This window comes from Haliotis rufescens, unplaced genomic scaffold, assembly GCF_023055435.1.
Source record: "Haliotis rufescens isolate VD_foot unplaced genomic scaffold, xgHalRufe1.0.p SCAF_11, whole genome shotgun sequence".
NCBI lineage: Eukaryota > Metazoa > Mollusca > Gastropoda > Lepetellida > Haliotidae > Haliotis > Haliotis rufescens.
In genome coordinates, this window is record NW_025963791.1 from 39,905,942 (window position 1) to 39,930,655 (window position 24,714).

Sequence of the window (24,714 nt, forward strand, 5' to 3'; positions counted from 1 at the left end):
CCTGTTCTGTCAAGCACTGGGCCATCAACACTTACCCTTCTCAATAAGGCTGTGTATCTGAAGTCTTGTGGTGACTTCAATCCTGTTTGAAGTTCCTTGTACTTGAGTGCAGTAGCATGGATAAGTTATGATGTGTCACAGTGTCTGAAGTGAACACTTAGAAATACTGTTCTAACAGAAAAATACAACAGAAATATCCCATGATGGATTCGGACCATTATACATTAAACTCGTCAGCAAGCTGACATGGTAAGGATGTAAATTGTTGAATGACTCCAGGCCCTGCTACAACTGCAACTGGTGACGCCAGTTGTTTGTGCCTGATGCTGATAATGCTGCAGTGGGGGCGGTCGGGTAGCCTAGTGGTTAAAGCGTTCGCTCGTCACGCCGAAGACCTGGGTTCGATTCCCGACATGGGTACAATGTGTGAAGCCCATTTCTGGTGTCCCCCGCCGTGATATTGGTGAAATATTGCTAAAAGCGGCGTTACACCATACTCACTCACTCACTCACTAATGCTGCAGTGTTGATCAACACAGGTTCAAACCCTTCACACTCACTCACTCACTCTCTCCACCTTCATGTCTCCAAAGTCAACATGAGGTGGTCCAGTGACCTAAGCAGTTGCTAACAGTTTAGCCCCTTTGCTATGCCAGGTTCTGTTGGTTCAAATCCAAGATTTTAGCCTGATAATGATGCTAGGTTGGTGGTCTTGTCTCTCACCAACCAGGGACACAATATAACCAGAAGCATGTATCCTTCCCACATTAAGCGGATGTGCCGTGATATGACTAAAATACTCATAATAGTGGCATTGATCAAAAAAGTATTATTTTCATATTTAACTCTCAACCTTCTGTATCTAAAGTCTCGCAGTGACTTCAATCCTGATCTGTCAAGCACTAGGCCATCAACACTCACCCTTCTCAATAAGGCTGTGTATCTAAAGTCTGGCGGTGACTTCAATCCTGTTCTGTCAAGCACTAGGCCATCAACACTCAACCTTCTCAACAAGGCTGTGTATCTGAAGTCTCTAGGTGACTTCAATCCTGTACTGTCAAGTACTAGGCCATCAACACTTACCCTTCTCAATAAGGCTGTGAATCTAAAGTCTTGTGGTGACTTCAATCCTGTTCTGTCAAGCACTAGGCCATCAACACTCAACCTTCTCAACAAGGCTGTGTATCTGAAGTCTCTAGGTGACTCCAATCCTGTTCTGTCAAGCACTGGGCCATCAACACTCAACCTTCTCAACAAGGCTGTGTATCTGAAGTCTTGTGGTGACTTCAATCCTGTTCTGTCAAGTACTAGGCCATCAACACTCAACCTTCTCCACAAGGCTGTGTATCTGGAGTCTGGCGGTGACTTCAATCCTGTTCTGTCAAGCACTAGGCCATCAACACTCAACCTTCTCAATAAGGCTGTGTATCTAAAGTCTCTAGGTGACTTCAATCCTGTTCTGTCAAGCACTAGGCCATCAACACTCAACCTTCTCCACAAGGCTGTGTATCTGAAGTCTCGCGGTGACTTCAATCCTGTTCTGTCAAGCACTAGGCCATCAACACTCAACTTTCTCAACAAGGCTGTGTATCTGAAGTCTTGTGGTGACTTCAATCCTGTTCTGTCAAGCACTAGGCCATCAACACTCAACCTTCTCAACAAGGCTGTGTATCTAAAGTCTGGAGGTGACTTCAATCCTGTTCTGTCAAGCACTAGGCCATCAACACTCAACCTTCTCCACAAGGCTGTGTATCTGAAGTCTCTAGGTGACTTCAATCCTGTTCTGTCAAGCACTAGGCCATCAACACTCAACCTTCTCAATAAGGCTGTGTATCTAAAGTCTGGCGGTGACTTCAATCCTGTTCTGTCAAGCACTAGGCCATCAACACTCAACCTTCTCAATAAGGCTGTGTATCTGAAGTCTCTAGGTGACTTCAATCCTGTACTGTCAAGTACTAGGCCATCAACACTTACCCTTCTCAATAAGGCTGTGAATCTAAAGTCTTGTGGTGACTTCAATCCTGTTCTGTCAAGCACTAGGCCATCAACACTCAACCTTCTCAACAAGGCTGTGTATCTGAAGTCTCTAGGTGACTCCAATCCTGTTCTGTCAAGCACTGGGCCATCAACACTCAACCTTCTCAACAAGGCTGTGTATCTGAAGTCTTGTGGTGACTTCAATCCTGTTCTGTCAAGTACTAGGCCATCAACACTCAACCTTCTCCACAAGGCTGTGTATCTGGAGTCTGGCGGTGACTTCAATCCTGTTCTGTCAAGCACTAGGCCATCAACACTCAACCTTCTCAATAAGGCTGTGTATCTAAAGTCTCTAGGTGACTTCAATCCTGTTCTGTCAAGCACTAGGCCATCAACACTCAACCTTCTCCACAAGGCTGGGTATCTGAAGTCTCGCGGTGACTTCAATCCTGTTCTGTCAAGCACTAGGCCATCAACACTCAACCTTCTCAATAAGGCTGTGTATCTAAAGTCTCTAGGTGACTTCAATCCTGTTCTGTCAAGCACTAGGCCATCAACACTCAACCTTCTCAACAAGGCTGTGTATCTGAAGTCTTGTGGTGACTTCAATCCTGTTCTGTCAAGCACTAGGCCATCAACACTCAACCTTCTCAACAAGGCTGTGTATCTAAAGTCTGGAGGTGACTTCAATCCTGTTCTGTCAAGCACTAGGCCATCAACACTCAACCTTCTCAACAAGGCTGTGTATCTAAAGTCTCGCGGTGACTTCAATCCTGTTCTGTCAAGCACTAGGCCATCAACACTCAACCTTCTCAACAAGGCTGTGTATCTGAAGTCTCTAGGTGACTTCAATCCTGTACTGTCAAGTACTAGGCCATCAACACTTACCCTTCTCAATAAGGCTGTGAATCTAAAGTCTCGTGGTGACTTCAATCCTGTTCTGTCAAGCACTAGGCCATCAACACTCAACCTTCTCAATAAGGCTGTGTATCTGAAGTCTCTAGGTGACTTCAATCCTGTTCTGTCAAGCACTAGGCCATCAACACTCAACCTTCTCAACAAGGCTGTGTATCTGAAGTCTCGCGGTGACTTCAATCCTGTTCTGTCAAGCACTAGGCCATCAACACTCAACCTTCTCAACAAGGCTGTGTATCTGAAGTCTTGTGGTGACTTCAATCCTGTTCTGTCAAGTACTAGGCCATCAACACTCAACCTTCTCAACAAGGCTGTGTATCTGGAGTCTGGCGGTGACTTCAATCCTGTTCTGTCAAGCACTAGGCCATCAACACTCAACCTTCTCAATAAGGCTGTGTATCTAAAGTCTCTAGGTGACTTCAATCCTGTTCTGTCAAGCACTAGGCCATCAACACTCAACCTTCTCAATAAGGCTGTGTATCTAAAGTTTGGCGGTGACTTCAATCCTGTTCTGTCAAGCACTAGGCCATCAACACTCAACCTTCTCAATAAGGCTGTGTATCGAAAGTCTCGCGGTGACTTCAATCCTGTTCTGTCAAGCACTAGGCCATCAACACTCAACCTTCTCAACAAGGCTGTGTATCTGAAGTCTCTAGGTGACTTCAATCCTGTTCTGTCAAGCACTAGGCCATCCACACTCAACCTTCTCAACAAGGCTGTGTATCTAAAGTCTGGCAGTGACTTCAATCCTGTTCTGTCAAGCACTAGGCCATCCACACTCAACCTTCTCAACAAGGCTGTGTATCTAAAGTCTGGCAGTGACTTCAATCCTGTTCTTTCAAGCACTAGGCCATCCACATTCAACCTTCTCAACAAGGCTGTGTATCTAAAGTCTGGCAGTGACTTCAATCCTGTTCTGTCAAGCACTAGGCCATCACGGCATCAAGAGATTACCATGAAATGCATTATTTAAATGTAATGGAACATTCCCTGTAGCCCTCCCTGCGACTGCAGTTTCCCCCAAATCAATGACCAGCCGACTTCTGCTGTTCCTTCTTATCTAACACTATGCATGTTTAGGTGGGAAGATTGAGTTCAAGACCTTAAGGCAGTGTTGGTTATATCTCACCTTTCTTAACGTAAGCAGGAAATTTGTTTGTAATGCTATACCCTTACAACTAATTCAAAGGATTTAAAGTCATTGAATCAGAAAATCACGTAATGGTAAGTTTGCAAGAAACATGTATCTTATGTTTGCAATAATAAATAATTTATTATTTTTTATAATCTTGTGATTTTGGTGCAATCTTACAATCCCTGCATGCACTAGATTTTCAAGAAAATTGCATTATATTTTTGTGAATGAAAGTCATTTATCTTTGTAATTGTAAAAAAATTTAAATCTACCTTCCCTACAACTAATAATTGACCTTTAATCTTGAGCACTAAATATATTGTTGTAGCTCATCAGATCACATATATATGCATTGCTTGCAGGGGCCTTACCATACTTAAATTGTGTGTACGATAATACTGTGAATCTTTATGTTTCTCTGCCCAGATATTTATTCATTGCTACCAGCTTCTTCAAGATTTCAATATGACGTAAATGTGTTAATAACCAACTTGGGACACAATTTCTTCTTTCCTTTCCAATTAATCAGGAGTGTCTAACTTTTATTTTCAATTCCCGATATTTAGTGAACTCAAAACCTTATGAATTATAATCAATGAGGAACCTATCCTCTTAAAATGTTACTGAAAAGATATTCAGGTGATATTGGATGTGCTGCAGATGCTGGGGACAGTCACATTGGTCACAGTCAATAATGACAGACTTGTGTGTGAGTTCATCGCTAGATTTTATTGGGAGCAGCAGAGTATAAAATGTTTAAGTCATGAAGAAAACTGCAAAGGGACTATTCGTGTCTGCTACCCATTTGTCAGTGCGGTAGTTCTATACATCTCTCTGTCTCTGTGGCACGGTGACCTGGTGAAGAAGGTTTTGGAGAGATGTTTAATAATTGCCTTTTCCCTAATGTTAACTGGGGTTTCTTCTGCCCATTTCACCAGACTCTATGCCTGACAGCATCTTCGCGGGCTCATCGCAAACAGCTGAGTCAGGTTGCATTGCAGCAACAGTTCTTGTCTTCAGGCTGTTACTGGATAGTCTCAGTTTGGAAATGTTTGTAAATTGAAGCATGCCTATTGGTATGTGATTTGTCTTATACATTTGAAGTTTTCAACAAGTAAACAATTATCCTGATCTGTCAGGGTCACATTTATCAATTTTTATCCCCCCCGGCATATAGAGAGTTGCAAAAAACATCAATCAAAGGATTAACTGATAATATGTTGATTGATTAATCACTGTTATCTTGCACAGTGGATTTGTCAAAAGTATGTTTTTATATATATATAAGTTTACTAAAGCAGATAGAATACAGCCATATCTGGGCTTGGAGTGCCGATGTGAAAACAACATACTTACCATATTCGACCCAATAAGCACCCAGGGCGCTTAAAATAAAGAAAGAAGGGGTGGGCGCTTATTGGGACCAATTCAGAGTCAAATTGGCGTAAATTCATCAGTAAGCCTTAAGTCACAAATATCTAAAATAAACAGAATACAGTCATGCCCCCCTTATACGGACTTCAAATATCCGGAAACCTCGGTTCACGGACAATTTTCATTTAAAACGAAATAATAACTACCGTATTCGACATAATAAGTGCCCAGGGCGCTCTCAAAATTAGAAATAGGGGGCTCTTATTAGAATATTATTTTGGTGGAAAAAACAGAGTTGAAAGATTAATTTCGTGGTTTATGCTGACAGCCTGAAATGTTTATATACGACAGATATGTTTTTTCAGAATTTAATTGCCCATAATTAAGGGTGCATATAACACACGAAATGCGTATTATAAGCGAATAAATAAGTCTTGTGTACATTGATCAATCGGAAGGGGTGCTAATTGGAATTGTTCACTAGCCAATATATGAGCAATTATCGCCGTGGGCGCTTATTAGAGTGGGGCACTTATTACGTCGAATATGGTATATAAATTTCCGGAACCGGGGGGGGGGGACATGGGCGCTTATTGGGTCGAATACGGTAGTTCAAAGGAATAACCAATAATACATTCATTGGTTACTCATTGTTTTCTAACTCTGTGGATATTTTTAAGGAACCATGGACCAGTGAGACTTGAAATCTGGGTGAAACACCTAAAACAAACTTATGTGATCAGCTGAGAGACAAACACAGGTTATAATATCCTGAAACGCTATATATATCTTACAATATTAGAGCATTATTCGCTCAAACAATACAATTATGTTCAAACAACCCTTCATTTCAATTGCAGACGTTAAATTGTTATGCAATCGGACATCAGCAAGAAAATGATGACAGCCTATTTTAATAAGAGTGATTGTTTTTGCAATCTATACTATGTCTGTTTTAGGTATATTACTGGCTCTCATTTTCAATCAAGTTTGAAACTGATTAAAGTCTCAATTCCAAAATGCAAATGTTTTTCATCTCATCCCATCAAAGACAATAAAGATGGCCAGATTGCCTGATGGCTGACTGTGTGAAGGTTCCAGGTCTGGTAGTTGACTATTTGAAGGTTCCAGGCCTATAGATTGACTATTTGTAGATACCAGACCTGTTGGTTGACTATTTAAAGATACCAGGCCTGATGCTGACTGTTTGAAGGTTCTGGGCCTGTTGGTTGACTATTTGTAGATACCAAGCCTGTTGGTTGACTATTTGTAGATACCAAGCCTGTTGGTTGACAATTTGAAGGTCCCAGGCCTGATGGCTGACCGTGTGAAGGTTCTGGGCCTGTTGGTTGACTATTTGTGGATAACAGGCCTGTTGGTTGACTATTTGTAGATACCAACCCTGTTGGTTGACTATTTGTAGATACCAGGCCTGATGGTTTACAATGTGAAGGTCCCAAGCCTGATGGCTGACTATGTGAAGGTCCGGAGCCTGATGGCTGACTATGTGAAGGTTCTGGGCCTGTTGGCTGACTATGTGAAGGTCCCAAGCCTGATGGCTATTTGAAGGTTCTGGGCAAGAAGGCTGACTATTTGAAGGTCCCAAGCCTGATGGCTTACTGTGTGAAGGTCCCAAGCCTGATGGCTGACTATGTGAAGGTCCGGAGCCTGATGGCTGACTATGTGAAGGTCCGGAGCCTGATGGCTTACTGTGTGAAGGTCCCAAGCCTGATGGCTGACTGTGTGAAGGTCCCGGCCTGATGGCTGACTGTGTGAAGGTCCGAAGCCTGATGGCTATTTGAAGGTTCTGGGCAAGAACGCTGACTATTTGAAGGTCCCAAGCCTGATGGCTGACTGTGTGAAGGTCCCAAGCCTGATGGCTGACTATGTGAAGGTCCCAAGCCTGATGGCTGACTATGTGAAGGTCCCAAGCCTGATGGCTGACTGTGTGAAGGTCCCGGCCTGATGGCTGACTATGTGAAGGTCCCAAGCCTGATGGCTGACTGTGTGAAGGTCCCAAGCCTGATGGCTATTTGAAGGTTCTGGGCAAGAACGCTGACTATTTGAAGGTCCCAAGCCTGATGGCTGACTGTGTGAAGGTCCCAAGCCTGATGGCTAACTATGTGAAGGTTCCAAGCCTGATGGCTGACTGTGTGAAGGTCCCAAGCCTGATGGCTGACTGTGTGAAGGTTCTGGGCCTGATGGCTATTTGAAGGTTCCGGACTAATGGCTGACTATGTGAAGGTCCTGGGCATGATGGCTGACTTTGTAAAGGTCCCAGGTCTAATGGCTGAATATTTGAAGGTTCCAATGCAGGAAATGAAAGATTTTTTCATCCATAATTTTCTAAGTCACCTTAGCCATTTGTTCATAAGCTGTTTAAGTTCTTCTTTGCAGACAGGCAATGAAATCCCGATTATCTAGTCAAATATAATGCATTGTATCAAATTTGGTTTGTAGACTGTCTGTCATGAAAGTCAAGGTCAAATTTGATAGACATTATGTATAGGCCAAATTTGGTATAGGAGGAGACTGGATGCTGGAAAATAATGAGTAATATATCAAATACTTTATTCCATTTTTGACAAGTTTCTGCGGTTTCTGGATGACCTTGACAGTGACACTGATGTCATAATTTACAGTTACTTTGCTGCCATCAATATTATTTAGTTTCAACTTTCATTAAATAGTTTTTAAAATGGTTCTGTCAAACATAATACTAGATTTCCAGGAAATATGCCATGCCTGTTTTGAGTTTGTGTTGCTTGAAATGATGTTGGTATGAAGGTTAGCGTCCCTGTGACAGCCTCCTGCAGTTACTCCATCATCATCCCATTCCTCCACGTCACCTGCTGACACTCGAAGTGACACTATGTGGTGTTTCAGCGCCTGGAGTTTGCAACATCAGGACCCAAACACACCGACAACCCTGACAGGCAGCAGCATTAAATGGCATGGAAATAACCTTGTACTCTAATCGTGACGGCAGTGGTGGCAGTATAAATGCAGGGTTTCACGCAATCACTATGATTACCGACTAGCCTAAAGCATGTGGGAGACCGGGTTGAAACATTCACTGTCACAGTCGGAATGAGCCTCGGGGCTCTCTCCCTTCTCCTGTTTTGTGCCATGAGATTTCGGGAGCATTTGTGTGGAAGAGGAAGCCACACACATACCCTCTGGTTGTAACTCCAGTCTCATGACCGGTGACATACAAGAATCTCTTCCCAGTGATAAACTTTAATATGGACATTCTCGCCAACCTGACTGAAACCTATATTTTTTCTGTAGTTCTAACTGGGATTAAAATAATATCAATACATGATTGATTAATCATTTCCTTTGAGTCTGTCAACATTTGGGTGAAAATATTTTGTGATTTGACTTAACTCAGAATGAGCATTCAGAAGGTGCTAAGGTAGTGAAATTATAAACAGGATATGTCAATTGCAATAATGTCACCTATAAAAGCACTCTTGGGCCATCTGTGCCAAATGTTGACATGAGCTTAAACTGTGAGAAGTGAACAATACTGAGGTTAGGATCATATTCATATGTAAATATATATATATCTTCTTTAGAATCTGGGTTTGAATCTCAGAATTAAGTTTATTATGAGCTGTTTTGGTCTGTCATAAGTATTGGGGACATATTGTGCCCCAGAATATCCCCAGTGATCAGGAACTAGTATTGTTAAGGACCTATAATTCTGCCCCAAAATACCCCAAGTGATCACCAACAGACCAAGTATTGTTAAGGACCTATAATTCTGCCCCAAAATACCCCAAGTGATCACCAACAGACCAAGTATTGTTAAGGACCTATAATTCTGCCCCAAAATACCCCAAGTGATCACCAACAGACCAAGTATTGTTAAGGACCTATAATTCTGCCCCAAAATACCCCAAGTGATCACCAACAGACCAAGTATTGTTAAGGACCTATAATTCTGCCCCAAAATATCCCAAGTGATCACCAAGACAGCAAGTATTGTTAGGGCCCTATAATTCTGCCCCAAAGTACCCCAAGTGATCACCAGCACAGCAAGTATTGTTAGGGCCCTATAATTCTGCCCCAAAGTACCCTAAGTGATCACCAAGACAGCAAGTATTGTTAGGGCCCTATAATTCTGCCCCAAAGTACCCTAAGTGATCACCAACAGACCAAGTATTGTTAAGGACCTATAATTCTGCCCCAAAGTACCCCAAGTGATCACCAAGACAGCAAGTATTGTTAAGGACCTATAATTCTGCCCCAAAGTACCCCAAGTGATCACCAAGACAGCAAGTATTGTTAGGGACCCCTATAATTCTGCCCTAGAATACCGCCAGTCATCACCAGCACAGCAAGTATTGTTAGGGACCCCTATAATTCTGCCCTAGAATACCGCCAGTCATCACCAGCACAGCAAGTATTGTAATGAATCCTTGTTCTCTGTTGGCAACAGCAGTTGGCTGCAGCTTTCTCCCGGACACACTAGTCAGCATCCCAGGATGCAGGGCAGCTAAATAAAGGGAGATATAAAAACGTCCTGTATTCCTGTTACTGATGAGAGGTAGGAGGGAGCTGGTTCCTCACATTCCTGGAAGGGTGAGGTCGGCTACCTGGTGCAGTGAAATGCAGGGAGAGGAAATATTGTGGAGGCTGGTTTTGAGTTACACTTTCCTCTTTAGAACTCTTCAAAACTTGATTGATTTTTATGCAGCCTTATCAACCCAGTAGAATCCTGATCAGAAATATATGGTCTAATATCAGCACTATGGTCTTATATTAGCACTATGGTCTTATATTAGCACTATGGTCTTATATTAGCACTTATATTAGCACTATGGTCTTATATTAGCACTATGGTCTTATATAAGCACTATGGTCTAATATTAGCACTATGGTCTTATATTAGCACTATGGTCTTATATAAGCACTATGGTCTTATATTAGCACTTTGGTCTTATATTAGCACTATGCTCTTATATCAGCACTATGGTCTTATATTAGCACTATGGTCTTATATTAGCACTATGGTCTTATATAAGCACTATGGTCTTATATTAGCACTATGGTCTTATATTAGCACTATGGGCTTATATCAGCATTATGGTCTTATATTAGCACTATGGTCTTATATTAGCACTCTGGTCTTATACTAGCACTCTGGTCTTATATTAGCACTATGGTCTTATATAAACTTGTTGAGGTGACGTTAAACTTTAACTCACTCACTATAGTCTTATATAAGCACTATGGTCGTATATTAGCACTATGGTCTTATGTTAGCACTATGGTCTTATATTAGCACTGTGGTCTTATATCGGTACTATGGTCTTATATTAGCACTATGGTCTTATATTAGCACTATGGTCTTATATTAGCACTATGGTCTTATATAAATATTGCTGATGTGTCGTTAAACTTTAACTCACTCACTATGGCCTTATATTGGCACTATGGTCTTATATCGGCACTGTGGTCTTATATCGGCACTATGGTCTTATATTGGCACTGTGGTCTTATTTCAGCATTATACTCTTATATTGGCACTATGGTCTTATATTGGCACTATGGTCTTATATTGGCACTATGATCTTATATCGGCACTATAGTCTTATATTGGCACTATGGTCTTATATCGGCACTATGGTCTTATATTGGCACTATGGTCTTATATCGGCACTATGGTCTTATATCGGCACAATGGTCTTATATAAGCACTATGGTCTTATATTGGCACTATGGTCTTATATCGGCACTATGGTCTTATATCGGCACGATGGTCTTATATCGGCACTATGGTCTTATATTGGCACTATGGTCTTATATCGGCACTATGGTCTTATATCGGCACAATGGTCTTATATCAGCACTATGGTCCTATATTGGCACTATGATCATCATGTGGTCTAAAATCAGCACCGGGATCCAGTATGGGTGCCCTGGTCCACAGACAATAGATCACTTGACCCACATACATCCAAATCAATATGAAGCAGTGTGCCTGTCATGGCATAATTGGTAACTTAAGTTTCAAGTATGTTATCAATAATGTTAGGAAATATATTGTCATTGATTTAGTTTTATTACTGAGATTTGTACTGTATTTAGAGATGACCGAGATTAGTCTTTGTCAGTTTGATTGGCATATGGTTTACGTTCACTTATTTGATATTAAGTTTTCAAAATATTATATTTTATACACATTGTGTTGCACCAGTGAATTAGACTTTTCAGGGTCAGTCAAGTAGCCTAGTGGTTAAAGCGTTCGCTTGTCACGCCTAACACCCGGGTTGATTCCCGACATGGGTACAATGTGTGAAGCCCATTTCTGGTGTCCCCCGCAGTGATATTGCTGGAATATTGCTAAAAGCAGCATAAAACCACTCACTCACTCACTCACTGGACATTTCAACTCATCTACTGTTAATAACTAGGAACTTTGCAGTTGGAAGATATAAAATAACCAATCCAAAAGCTGTAGTTAAATTAATTCCTGTGTTTGTTTTAGTGGAACAGAACTGCAAACACACAGAAATAGTATTCTCTTAGATGTAGACTTTGTGTTTTAAATATTCAATCCTTTACACTGTTTGCCTTAAGAATACAAAAGAACTGTTTGTATTCTCGTTAGAAAAATAAATATATACATTATATATCATTTAATAAGAATTGGATGGGACTTCTCCCTAACCACACAATCCAATAAACAAGAACCATTCCTAGTACTGAAGTTGTTCTTGGAGGCACCTTATGAATCTGCTGTACTGAAAGTATATTATATCTGGTATCTTTGAATCTAGGATCTTAACTACGAACATTCACCAGGTTCCGTGTGTAGTTTTTGAAGGCCAGCTGACACCCAGAAATCCCTGCTAGTATTGTACGACAATTGACTGTATCTGAGTGGAGGGAGAATAATCACTGTGTGTCTGGAGGCTTAGATCTCCCCGAGATTGGCAGCATCGGCTTCTGTAATGAACCTCCGTGTGGGAATCAGGTGGTCGCTGAACAAGCATGTAGCTTGGCTACAGGGGTGTGTAGCAGTCACACACAGTCATATTGGCATGTAGCTTGGCTACAGGGGTGTGTAGTAGTCACACACAGTCATATTGGTATGTAGCTTGGCTACAGGGGTGTGTAGCAGTCACACACAGTCATATTGTCATGTAGCTTGGCTACAGGGGTGTGTAGTAGTCACACAGTCATATTGGTATGTAGCTTAGCTACAGGGGTGTGTAGCAGTCACACACAGTCATATTGGCATGTAGCTCGACTACAGGGGTGTGTAGTAGTCACACACAGTCATATTGGCATGTTGCTTGACTACAGGGGTGTGTAGCAGTCACACACAGTCATATTGGCATGTAGCTTGGCTACAGGGGTGTGTTGTAGTCACACACAGTCATATTGGCATGTAGCTTGACTACAGGGGTGTGTAGTAGTCACACACAGTCATATTGGCATGTAGCTCAACTACAGGGGTGTGTAGTAGTCACACACAGTCATATTGGCATGTAGCTCGACTACAGGGGTGTGTAGTAGTCACACACAGTCATATTGGCATGTAGCTCGACTACAGGGGTGTGTAGTAGTCACACACAGTCATATTGGCATGTAGCTCAACTACAGGGGTGTGTAGCAGTCACACACAGTCATATTGGCATGTAGCTCGACTACAGGGGTGTGTAGTAGTCACACACAGTCATATTGGCATGTTGCTTGACTACAGGGGTGTGTAGCAGTCACACACAGTCATATTGGCATGTAGCTTGGCTACAGGGGTGTGTTGTAGTCACACACAGTCATATTGGCATGTAGCTTGACTACAGGGGTGTGTAGTAGTCACACACAGTCATATTGGCATGTAGCTCAACTACAGGGGTGTGAAGTAGTCACATACAGTCATGTTGGCATGTAGCTTAGCTACATGGGTGTGTAGTAGTCACATACAGTCATATTGGCATGTAGCTCGGCTACAAGGGTGTGTCGCAGTCACACACAGTCATATTGGCATGTAGCTTGACTACAGGGGTGTGTAGTAGTCACACACAGTCATATTGGCATGTAGCTCAACTACAGGGGTGTGAAGTAGTCACATACAGTCATGTTGGCATGTAGCTTGGCTACATGGGTGTGTAGTAGTCACATACAGTCATATTGGCATGTAGCTTGGCTACAAGGGTGTGTCGCAGTCACACACAGTCATATTGGCATGTAGCTTGACTACATGGGTGTGTAGCAGTCACATACAGTCATATTGGCATGTAGCTTGGCTACAGGGGTGTGTAGTAGTCACACACAGTCATATTGGTATGTAGCTTGGCTACAGGGGTGTGTAGCAGTCACACACAGTCATATTGGCATGTAGCTTGGCTACAGGGGTGTGTAGTAGTCACACACAGTCATATTGGTATGTAGCTTAGCTACAGGGGTGTGTAGCAGTCACACACAGTCATATTGGCATGTAGCTCGACTACAGGGGTGTGTAGTAGTCACACACAGTCATATTGGCATGTTGCTTGACTACAGGGGTGTGTAGCAGTCACACACAGTCATATTGGCATGTAGCTTGGCTACAGGGGTGTGTTGTAGTCACACACAGTCATATTGGCATGTAGCTTGACTACAGGGGTGTGTAGTAGTCACACACAGTCATATTGGCATGTAGCTCAACTACAGGGGTGTGAAGTAGTCACATACAGTCATATTGGCATGTAGCTTGACTACATGGGTGTGTAGTAGTCACATACAGTCATATTGGCATGTAGCTTGGCTACAAGGGTGTGTCGCAGTCACACACAGTCATATTGGCATGTAGCTTGACTACAGGGGTGTGTAGTAGTCACACACAGTCATATTGGCATGTAGCTCAACTACAGGGGTGTGAAGTAGTCACATACAGTCATGTTGGCATGTAGCTTGGCTACATGGGTGTGTAGTAGTCACATACAGTCATATTGGCATGTAGCTTGGCTACAAGGGTGTGTCGCAGTCACACACAGTCATATTGGCATGTAGCTTGACTACAGGGGTGTGTAGCAGTCACACACAGTCATATTGGCATGTAGCTCGGCTACAAGGGTGTGTAGCAGTCACACACAGTCATATTGGCATGTAGCTCGGCTACAAGGGTGTGTCGCATTCACACACAGTCATATTGGCATGTAGCTCGGCTACAAAGGTGTTTCGCAGTCACACACAGTCATATTGGCATGTAGCTTGACTACAGGTGTGTGTAGTAGTCACACAGTCATATTGGCATGTAGCTCGGCTACAAGAGTGTGTCGCATTCACACACAGTCATATTGGCATGTAGCTTGGCTACAAGGGTGTTTCACAGTCACATACAGTCATATTGGCATGTAGCTCGGCTACAGGGGTGTGTAGTAGTCACACACAGTCATATTGATTAAAGACACAATATTATCGGGTTATTTTCATTTATGTTTTTTTCTGATTGGAAATGGAAATAGAAAAACATATAATTTTCCTCATTGGCCTTTGTCATATTGTCATCTTTGAACATTCATCTCACCTTGTGTAAACAGATCATGATTCATATGTATATTAACTTTATAAACTTACTTATCATTCTCCTGATGAAGGAGCAAGAAGTACGAGGCTCATAAAAAGTGTCATGTATTCATGTTCCCCCAACTTCTAAATGCCTATCAAAGACTTTGGTGGATATTGTTTCTGGTTACATGACATACAGGGATGTTGGTTTTGTTTAGAAGCTTTTTGTCTGATAATATTTTTGTTTTCTCCATGACTGATCAATTAAGTTTTATCTTTTGCATTTGAGATCAATACAGGAAGACACAGGAGTGAGAAAAAGTGATTAATGTTGACCGGAGGTATTTTAGATGAAAATCATTTCAACTTACTTTGGTATCATTTTAGGTACATGTTTAATATGAAGTGGTTTTCTTTTACCATTCCAACAAGTTCAGTCGAAATAATAATTATACAAAATTACCAACCAGCGGACATGCACATCTGGCCTTTAGAGAAAAATTCCATATAAGCCCAGTGGTTCTGTAGGAGTGAGTTAGACTGACATAATATTTACAGAAGAAAACAGTCTTTAAGTTATCTTCATAAAATGTAATAAAAAGGAGCCCAGAGACTTTCTTCATTTTCATAAAAAAGCAATAATCTAGACTCTGCAAAAAAAGAAACGCAAATGTAGCAAAATCGTAAATATCTGACAGAGTGTTGCCAAAAATGAATGGGTCATTTCTGCATGGATTGGGATTGATTTGTGTGGAAAGAATGAGGTTCTGCAGAAATTTAGTGAAAAGATGGAAAACTCACAAAAACACAACCACGTGAGAGCCTGGTGCCAAAACACAACAACATGACATGCATGTGCAGCATCAGTTTTTGGGCTATATAAGCGTTGAGTTTTCATTTGCATGCCACCACAAGCTTAAAGCAAGTGAACAGCGAAAACATGATGTTACTGACGGAAGCCCAACACTGGGTTTTTCCACGTAGCACCAAGCACCAAAAATACAAGACTGAAACCATTATGGCACATGGTACAACACATGACCTTCCCAGATACGGTCGACCAGATATCACTACCAGAGCACAGCACAGAGTCATGGCTACCTCACTTACATAAAAGTACCTCGACAGCCATCTCTACAACTACAGCAATATCAGGATACCAGCCCAGAGAATGAGGAACCTATTACATGCTGTGGGTATTTGCGCTAGACGACCAGTTCGAGGTGTCATTTTGGCAGAATTGTATTACACCAAGGTCACAGAGTATGGCCACAACGGCGATGGAGACAAGTTGGGTCTAGTGAGGAGTCACGTTTTATGCTTCGCCGTGTGGATGGTAGACATTGTGTTTACAGGTGTCACGGGGAACATTATGCGCAAAACAGCATACAGGAAGTGGAGTGATTTGGTGGTGGTAGTGTGATGATGTGGGCAGCCATCTCCTACGCTGGTAGAACAGACTTGGTGCAAGTTCTGGGGAATTTAACTGATAAGATTCTTCAGCCACATGTCCTTCCCATTATACAACAAGCGAACATCATTTTCCAACCAGACAACACCCGATCTCAAATGGTAGAACTAACAACAACATTTTTCAGGAATAACAACATCCAGGTCCTGCCATGGCCCTCTAGGTCTCCAGATTTATACACAGTCGAACATTTATAGGATGCACTGGATCAATGACTGCGAGCAAGTCAGCAACAACCACAGAACCTCCGACAGGCAGAATGGGTGAACATTCCCAAGGCCACAATTCAGGATATGATTGCTTCCATAGAACAACAATGCGAGTCAATTTTAGACTCTAATGGTGGCTCTACAAGATATGGAGAACAGATGACCTTCACCTTGAAAATCTACTCTTTCATGTGTGCCATATGGATCCTGGGTCAATGACAATGATGTGTGCCAATTTTGAACAATCGATTGCCATCTGATATGTAAAATATACATCTAAATCACTTTTGCATTTCCTTTTTAGCAGAGTATTTTATAGAATTGTGTGGGCTGTATTGTATATACGTGTATTTGTTTGACAGACTTGCGGTATTGGTGTATGCCAAGCATTATCACATCTGTAAGCCTTACAATGGAACAAGATTGTCCAGTAATTCTTCAAGACAATAACATTGTCATCTGATATTCCTGACTTTCCAAATACCGACAATTTGATTTCTTTGTATTCCATTAATGTCAGCTTCATTTGAAGCAAAGCTATAGACTTGATATGAAAATCCATTAGAGATGCAAAAATAAGTCTCATCCTCGTGTATGGATCTTGGCAAATCATTCCTGTATGACAACAATACCCTGTGCATTTCGCATCCATTTCCCAATATATTCCAGTGAAAACATTTTCTGCAACTATATGTCTGAAATGAAGCTGGTTCTGTAGGTAATATTTTATGTGTCATTGTTTAAATAAGGTTAATGCTACAGTAAAGTTGAAAAATGTCTTGGACTAACCCTGAAGTGGTGGGTCACATGGTTTCCTGGCTTCCTGTATGAGGGTAGACATTTCCACTTCCAGCAGACATCTGGCTACACATGGCACCTTGTGTCAGAAGTCAGCTCCTTGTCCCACTTGTCTATGACTACTCGCAAAACTTTTGGCATATTTTTCAGTAGGTTTTAGTGTTAATTTAATATATGGATGATTTTAAACTGAGCTTTAAGCCTTACCATACCGAAACACATTCCGTGCTTCCAACCTGTTCCTGAAGTCAGACACGGCTATCATGTTTGGGTTGTTGGTTAAATAAATAACACAGCAATATTGTAAGATTATTACTTTGGCTTGTGAATACCGTAAACTACACTTATAATGAACACGCTTACAACGAACTGCCGGATACAACAAACTGATGTTTTTATCTCGGCCATTTACCTTATTTTTATCATGTAGAATTGATGGATATAACGAACATGTTTGTAACAGAATAATGGCTATAGCGAAGTCACTTTGTGGTCCAGTGTGTACCCCGTCAAGGACAATGTTTATGATAAACCGTTAGTCTCTGAGCTGCTCACATATCGCCAACCAGCCTATCAAAACATCCACGGTCACATGACAGCTGTTCCAAGTGGCAATAACAATTGAAGGCAAGTGATTAACTTGATTAAGTACTAACACCTTGTCTTCAATTGCACCCTCAATTAACAATAATAAAACAATGTACAGGGCAAACAATTCCGATAATCTGACTGTCGAAATGCTTGAACGAACTGCGGTTACAACGATCTAAAATTAGTAGCCCCTTTGAGTTTGTTAGAACCATAGTTTACTGTAATCAAATCTGGACCATATAATCCAGTGATTGATATTATGAACAACGATCCAAGCCGTCAGGGTACAATAACACACAATCAAGTCACCAAGCATGACCATCTGATTCATTAAGTTGCCTGTTATGACCAGCATAGGTTGCTGGGGACCGATTCCAACCCAGAATCCCCACAGGGCAGTCTTCTAGGAGTACTGGGGTCACATCCACAACTGTATGATTCTTGCTTGTACACCATATTCCGCATACACTATGTTTTATACATATGTCATGGGAGTCAGAATGGTTTACATGATACAGCTAAAGCGTAACTGTTCCTGTTGTCAAAGAGTATCTGTTCCTGTTGTCAAAGAGTATCTGTTCCTGTGGTCAAAGAGTATCTGTTCCTGTGGTCAAAGAGTATCTGTTCCTGTGGTCAAATAGCATTTATTCCTGTTGTCGAAGAGTATCTGATCCTGTCGTCAAAGAGTATCTGTTCCTGTAGTCAAAGAGTATCTGTTCCTGTGGTCAAAGAGTATCTGTTCCTGTGGTCAAAGAGTATCTGTTCCTGTGGTCAAATAGCATTTATTCCTGTTGTCAAAGAGTATCTGTTCCTGTTGTCAAAGAGTATCTGTTCCTGTTGTCAAAGAGTATCTGTTCCTGTTGTCAAAGAGTATCCGTCCTGTAGTCAAAGAATATCTGTTCCTGTGGTCAAAGAGTATCTGTTCCTGTTGTCAAAGAGTATCCGTCCTGTAGTCAAAGAGTATCTGTTCCTGTTGTCAAAGAGTATCTGTTCCTGTTGTCAAAGGGTATCTGTCCTGTAGTCAAAGAGTATCTGTTCCTGTAGTCAAAGAGTATCTGTTCCTGTTGTCAAAGAGTATCTGTTCCTGTTGTCAAAGAGTATCTGTTCCTGTTGTCAAAGAGTATCTGTTCCTGTTGTCAAAGGGTATCTGTCCTGTAGTCAAAGAGTATCTGTTCCTGTGGTCAAAGAGTATCTGTTCCTGTTGTCAAAGGGTATCCGTCCTGTAGTCAAAGAGTATCTGTTCCTGTTGTCAAAGGGTATCTGTCCTGTAGTCAAAGGGTATCTGTCCTGTAGTCAAAGAGTATCTGTTCCTGTAGTCAAAGAGTATCTGTTCCTGTGGTCAAAGAGTATCTGTTCCTGTGGTCAAAGAGTATCTGTTCCTGTAGTCAAAGAATATCTGTTCCTGTAGTCAAAGAGTATCTGTTCCTGTTGTCAAAGAATATCTGTTCCTGTAGTCAAAGAGTATCCGTCCTGTAGTCAAAGAGTATCTGTTCCTGTGGTCAAAGAGTATCTGTTCCTGTGGTCAAAGAGTATCTGTTCCTGTGGTCAAAGAGTATCTGTTCCTGTAGTCAAATTGTTGCTTTGTAGTATTTTTATCTTGGGGAATTATTCCCAGGGCACATTTCTTGCTGTGAATATATTTCCATGCTACTTTAACACAGGCAATATTTGTTCCTTGTGGAACTGATTATTCTTGACAAACAATCAAACAATATGTCTATCTATATATATAGGTGTATATATTATGTATTTGTTTAATTATAATAATAAAGTCTGTCTACGTAGTCGCTCATAGCGCCTCACACAGGGTCATAGACACATCTAAAGAGATAAGTCTTTAGTTTTGTCTTGAGAGTGTCCAGAGTTGGAGATTGCCTAATTTCCACTGGAAGGGAATTCCAGAGCACAGATGCAGTGTGAGCAAATGTTCTGTTGCCGAATGCTTTGAGTGAGACCATAGGGACACTAAACTGGAGTTTATATATATATATATTTGATTCCAGTAACCTCATAATGCCTTCATTTTGTCGAGCTTTTTTGATTTTGGACACCTGCAAATTGTTGTCAAGAAAACCAATTAAACTTTCAAAAGAGAAGATCCTTTATTTCTATCTACCTTCTTAGTTTCAAACCACCCATCATCAGTCAGAGCGTGCTGCGTGAAACAGGAGTGTTTGTGGGCCTAGTTTCCTGCAGGCACAGACAAGTGCTCCGAGATATCTGGTAAACATTCTTCCCCTGTTTAACATGCACTGCATGGCAGGATGTGAGAGTAGGGGTAGGGAACGTAATTATATTGAATAATAGGGAGGAATTAGTGTCTGTCAAAACACATGCCAGCTATGCAGACCTGTATGGAACTATAGGAGATGTATTCCCTTGATAGAATCAGTTTTTGTTGGTGGTCCAAACTGTAATACATGCCGCAAATATTTCAGTAATTAAACCCTAACGATTTGAGGGAAATAAGATGGCACATTTACGAATTGATCCAGGGACACGACATAGTTGATCTCAAATTGAAACTTATGCCACAATCTTTTTTGTAATTAAACCTTATGGTTTAAGGAAAATAAAATGACACGTCTTAGGAATTGATCCAGGAGCACAACATATAGGCAGTTTGAACTAACACCGATGAAATGCTAATGGCTTGAAAGATTATTTCATAAGCACACAATGCATAAACCACACCAAGTGCATTGAATTATTGACTAAAGGATTTGAAAGTTTTATATTAACTGACAGTCTTTGTCTGCTTGGTGGTGGTATATATTGAATCTGCTTGTTGTCAAGCTGAGACCTTCAGGCTGCCTACCTGCTAGAATCTATCAATATATTTGTTATATAACCCATATTAGGATAACAGGGCGACTCTCCTCCATGCGGCTATTGAATAGGATAGAAATGATAAAAGCGTGTTAAAACATTTGAACTGTTGAATCTTTTAAATCTTAAAATCTAATTTTTTGGAAATAACTAAAAAATATCAAAGTGATATTTAAGAAAAAAGATTTTTCTTTGACTCACTCACTCAAAATATTTTGTTAAAAATTATCCAATTTATTTAAAGAGTTTCCGTTCGTAATCCACATCCTTAAGCATTGTGTCCGGGAAAATGATGACGGGTAAATTGTTTGATCATTAATGTTGGAATCGCTAACAGAAAGTGAAAGCACCATGTCTAGATTCTGACGACTTCCTAGTCAATAGTTTGCCACACCCACATTGCCTGTAAAAGAAATCTGTGATTGCAAATTAAAGGTGAAATTCTCTGAGCCCTACTCAAGTAACCTGAAACTAAGTGTAGCCAACCAGTTGATGTACAAACAATTCACTGTGGTCAAATAATTCTGGTGATAAGCAAGTTCTAAAGTTTCTCAAATGGTGAAAGAAATCACAAATGTTATAGTTTCAAAATTAATAAGGAAAATTTTGTTCTGTTAGAGATTTGTTGAAAATACAACTTCCATTTACCTATGTGGATCAAAGTTCGTAAGAATGTACTGATATGACCACACAGCTGGAGATGCCATACATGAAATCACAAAGGCAGTTGTGAGAAAAATAATACCTCAGTTCCAATATGCACAGAAATATGAACTCACAATCTCACAGTAAACATTGTGTAAACGTCAACTGGTCAGTTTTGGTGTATAGCAATATAATGCCTCCCCAGTCCCATTATATAATCTTTAGCCTGTATGCTGTTAGTGTTAAACTGACCAATAAGGATTATCTTACCTGCACGCAGATACAGTGAGGGCCTATGCAACAGCATGGCATTCCACCATACTGCCGGTCCGCACACTACTGCCTGACTGAGACACACAACAACACCCCTTCTTCTCCTCGAACATAGACTCACCCTTACTACATGGAACAGCCGATTATGTGTAGTGGGGGGAATAGGTTGGTGCAGATGAATAGTTCGAAATTGCGTCTGTTCATTCACCTCAAGATGGTAAAAAGTTAATGTTAAAAACTTGTATGATCAATTCCATTGATATTAAGCAACTGCTGGTTAGGCAATGGGGAGTCGAGCCAATGTCTTATATCCCTGCTGTACAAATCAGGTAATCCATACCAGGGTCGTACAGCACATCTTGACAACTATAGAGTTGACGATGTCCCCTGCGTGTTGAAGTCGGAGATTACACACATCATCCTCGTGTTACGGCAGCTGCAGTTGCCATCAGCAACATTGGGACCCGGAAAAACTCATTTTCGAAATAATCCTGTAATAGAGTTCTAACATCAAAGTCTCTCCATTACCCTCGCCGCTATGATCGGACTGAGAATTTTTACATAGGTGTAAACGCTTGATGCTGTAAAGATTTTTTTGTTAGCATTACAAAGTTAGAATTATCAGTAGATTACCTACGATTGCCGGCCTCCCTGTGGTTTGAGTCTGCTGATTCCCTCCATGAAATGCTGTAGGGGTGTGTAACACCAGCTGTTGTGTTTGTATTGCTCTAGGCAATGTTGGAAAACAAACCCAATACAGCCAGTTCAAAGAGGAATTGTTTATATCTAGTATTTGAACGAGGCAATATTTCTTAAAACCAATAGGGGTTGGGTCAAAGGTTTGCCTGTCATTTTTCAACATGTGTGAAAAACAGTCACTGAAATAGCCAAATCTAGACAATTCAGACACATTGATTGCCAACACTGGGCTCTGTCGAGTGATGTTGGGACAGCCAGACTTTGACGAGATGGAATGTACACATTAAAGTAGTGGTATAGATATGGTCTAATGAAAGGTGGAGTAACCAATGATAGGTGGAATAAAGGAAATCTGGTCCAGTGAAAGGCAGAGTATAGGGGATGTGGTCAAATAAAAGATGGAGTATAGATATGGTCTAATGAAAGGTGGAATAAAGGAAATCTGGTCCAGTGAAAGGCAGAGTATAGGGGATGTGGTCCAATAAAAGATGGAGTATAGATGTGATCCAATGAAAGGTGGCTTATAGGAGATGTGGTGTCATGAAAGGTGGAGTGTAGATGTGATCCAATGAAAGGTGGAGTGTAGATGTGGTGTCATGAAAGGTGGAGTATAGGAGATGTGGTCCAATGAAAGGTGGAGTGTAGATGTGGTGTCATGAAAGGTGGAGTATAGGAGATGTGGTCCAATGAAAGGTGGAGTGTAGATGTGGTGTCATGAAAGGTGGAGTATAGGAGATGAGGTCCAATGAAAGGTGGAGTGTAGATGTGGTGTCATGAAAGGTGGAGTATAGAAGATGAGGTCCAATGAAAGGTGGAGTATAGGAGATGAGGTCCAATGAAAGGTGGAGTGTAGATGTGGTGTCATGAAAGGTGGAGTATAGGAGATGTGGTCCAATGAAAGGTGGAGTGTAGATGTGGTGTCATGAAAGGTGGAGTATAGGAGATGTGGTCCAATGAAAGGTGGAGTATAGGAGATGAGGTCCAATGAAAGGTGGAGTGTAGATGTGGTGTCATGAAAGGTGGAGTATAGGAGATGTGGTCCAATGAAAGGTGGAGTGTAGATGTGGTGTCATGAAAGGTGGAGTATAGGAGATGTGGTCCAATGAAAGGTGGAGTGTAGATGTGGTGTCATGAAAGGTGGAGTATAGGAGATGAGGTCCAATGAAAGGTGGAGTGTAGATGTGGTGTCATGAAAGGTGGAGTATAGGAGATGAGGTCCAATGAAAGGTGGAGTGTAGATGTGGTGTCATGAAAGGTGGAGTATAGGAGATGATGTCCAATGAAAGGTGGAGTGTAGATGTGATCCAATGAAAGGTGGAGTGTAGATGTGGTGTCATGAAAGGTGGAGTATAGGAGATGAGGTCCAATGAAAGGTGGAGTGTAGATGTGGTGTCATGAAAGGTGGAGTATAGGAGATGAGGTCCAATGAAAGGTGGAGTGTAGATGTGATCCAATGAAAGGTGGAGTGTAGATGTGGTGTCATGAAAGGTGGAGTATAGGAGATGAGGTCCAATGAAAGGTGGAGTGTAGATGTGGTGTCATGAAAGGTGGAGTATAGGAGATGTGGTCCAATGAAAGGTGGAGTGTAGATGTGGTGTCATGAAAGGTGGAGTATAGATGTGGTCCAATGAAAGGTGGAGTGTAGATGTGGTGTCATGAAAGGTGGAGTATAGGAGATGAGGTCCAATGAAAGGTGGAGTGTAGATGTGGTGTCATGAAAGGTGGAGTATAGGAGATGTGGTCCAATGAAAGGTGGAGTGTAGATGTGATCCAATGAAAGGTGGAGTATAGGAGATGTGGTCCAATGAAAGATGGAGTATAGATGTGATCCAATGAAAGGTGGAGTGTAGATGTGGTGTCATGAAAGGCAGAGTATAGGGGATGTGGTCCAATAAAAGATGGAGTATAGATGTGATCCAATGAAAGGTGGCTTATAGGAGATGTGGTGTCATGAAAGGTGGAGTATAGATGTGGTCCAATGAAAGGTGGAGTGTAGATGTGGTGTCATGAAAGGTTGAGTATAGATGTGGTCCAATGAAAGGTGGAGTGTAGATGTGGTGTCATGAAAGGTGGAGTATAGATGTGGTCCAATGAAAGGTGGAGTGTAGATGTGGTGTCATGAAAGGTGGAGTATAGATGTGGTCCAATGAAAGGTGGAGTAACTGTATATGAGATGTGGTCCAACGAAAGGTGGAATGTTGGAGATGTGGTCCAATGAAAGATGGAGTATAGGAGATGAGGTCCAATGAATGGTGGAATATAGGATATGTTGTCTAATGAAAGGGGAAATA

The 24,714-nt window shown here is 41.4% G+C and overlaps 2 protein-coding genes across 2 annotated transcripts in view; one reads left to right on the forward strand and one right to left on the reverse strand.

Annotated features, from left to right (window-relative positions):
• Positions 1 to 22,220, reverse strand: part of LOC125378032 — a 54,016-nt gene extending 31,796 nt beyond the window's left edge. The window contains exon 1 of the mRNA XM_048392723.1: positions 21,722 to 22,220. Coding sequence (XP_048248680.1) covers positions 21,722 to 21,758 — 37 coding nt within the window. The 5' untranslated portion in view covers positions 21,759 to 22,220. The remainder of the gene's footprint in view (positions 1 to 21,721) is intronic.
• The window catches only part of LOC125378033 (L-xylulose reductase-like), a 94,021-nt gene that overhangs the window by 45,093 nt on the left and 24,214 nt on the right, over positions 1 to 24,714 (forward strand). The gene's annotated exons all lie outside the window — the stretch shown is intronic.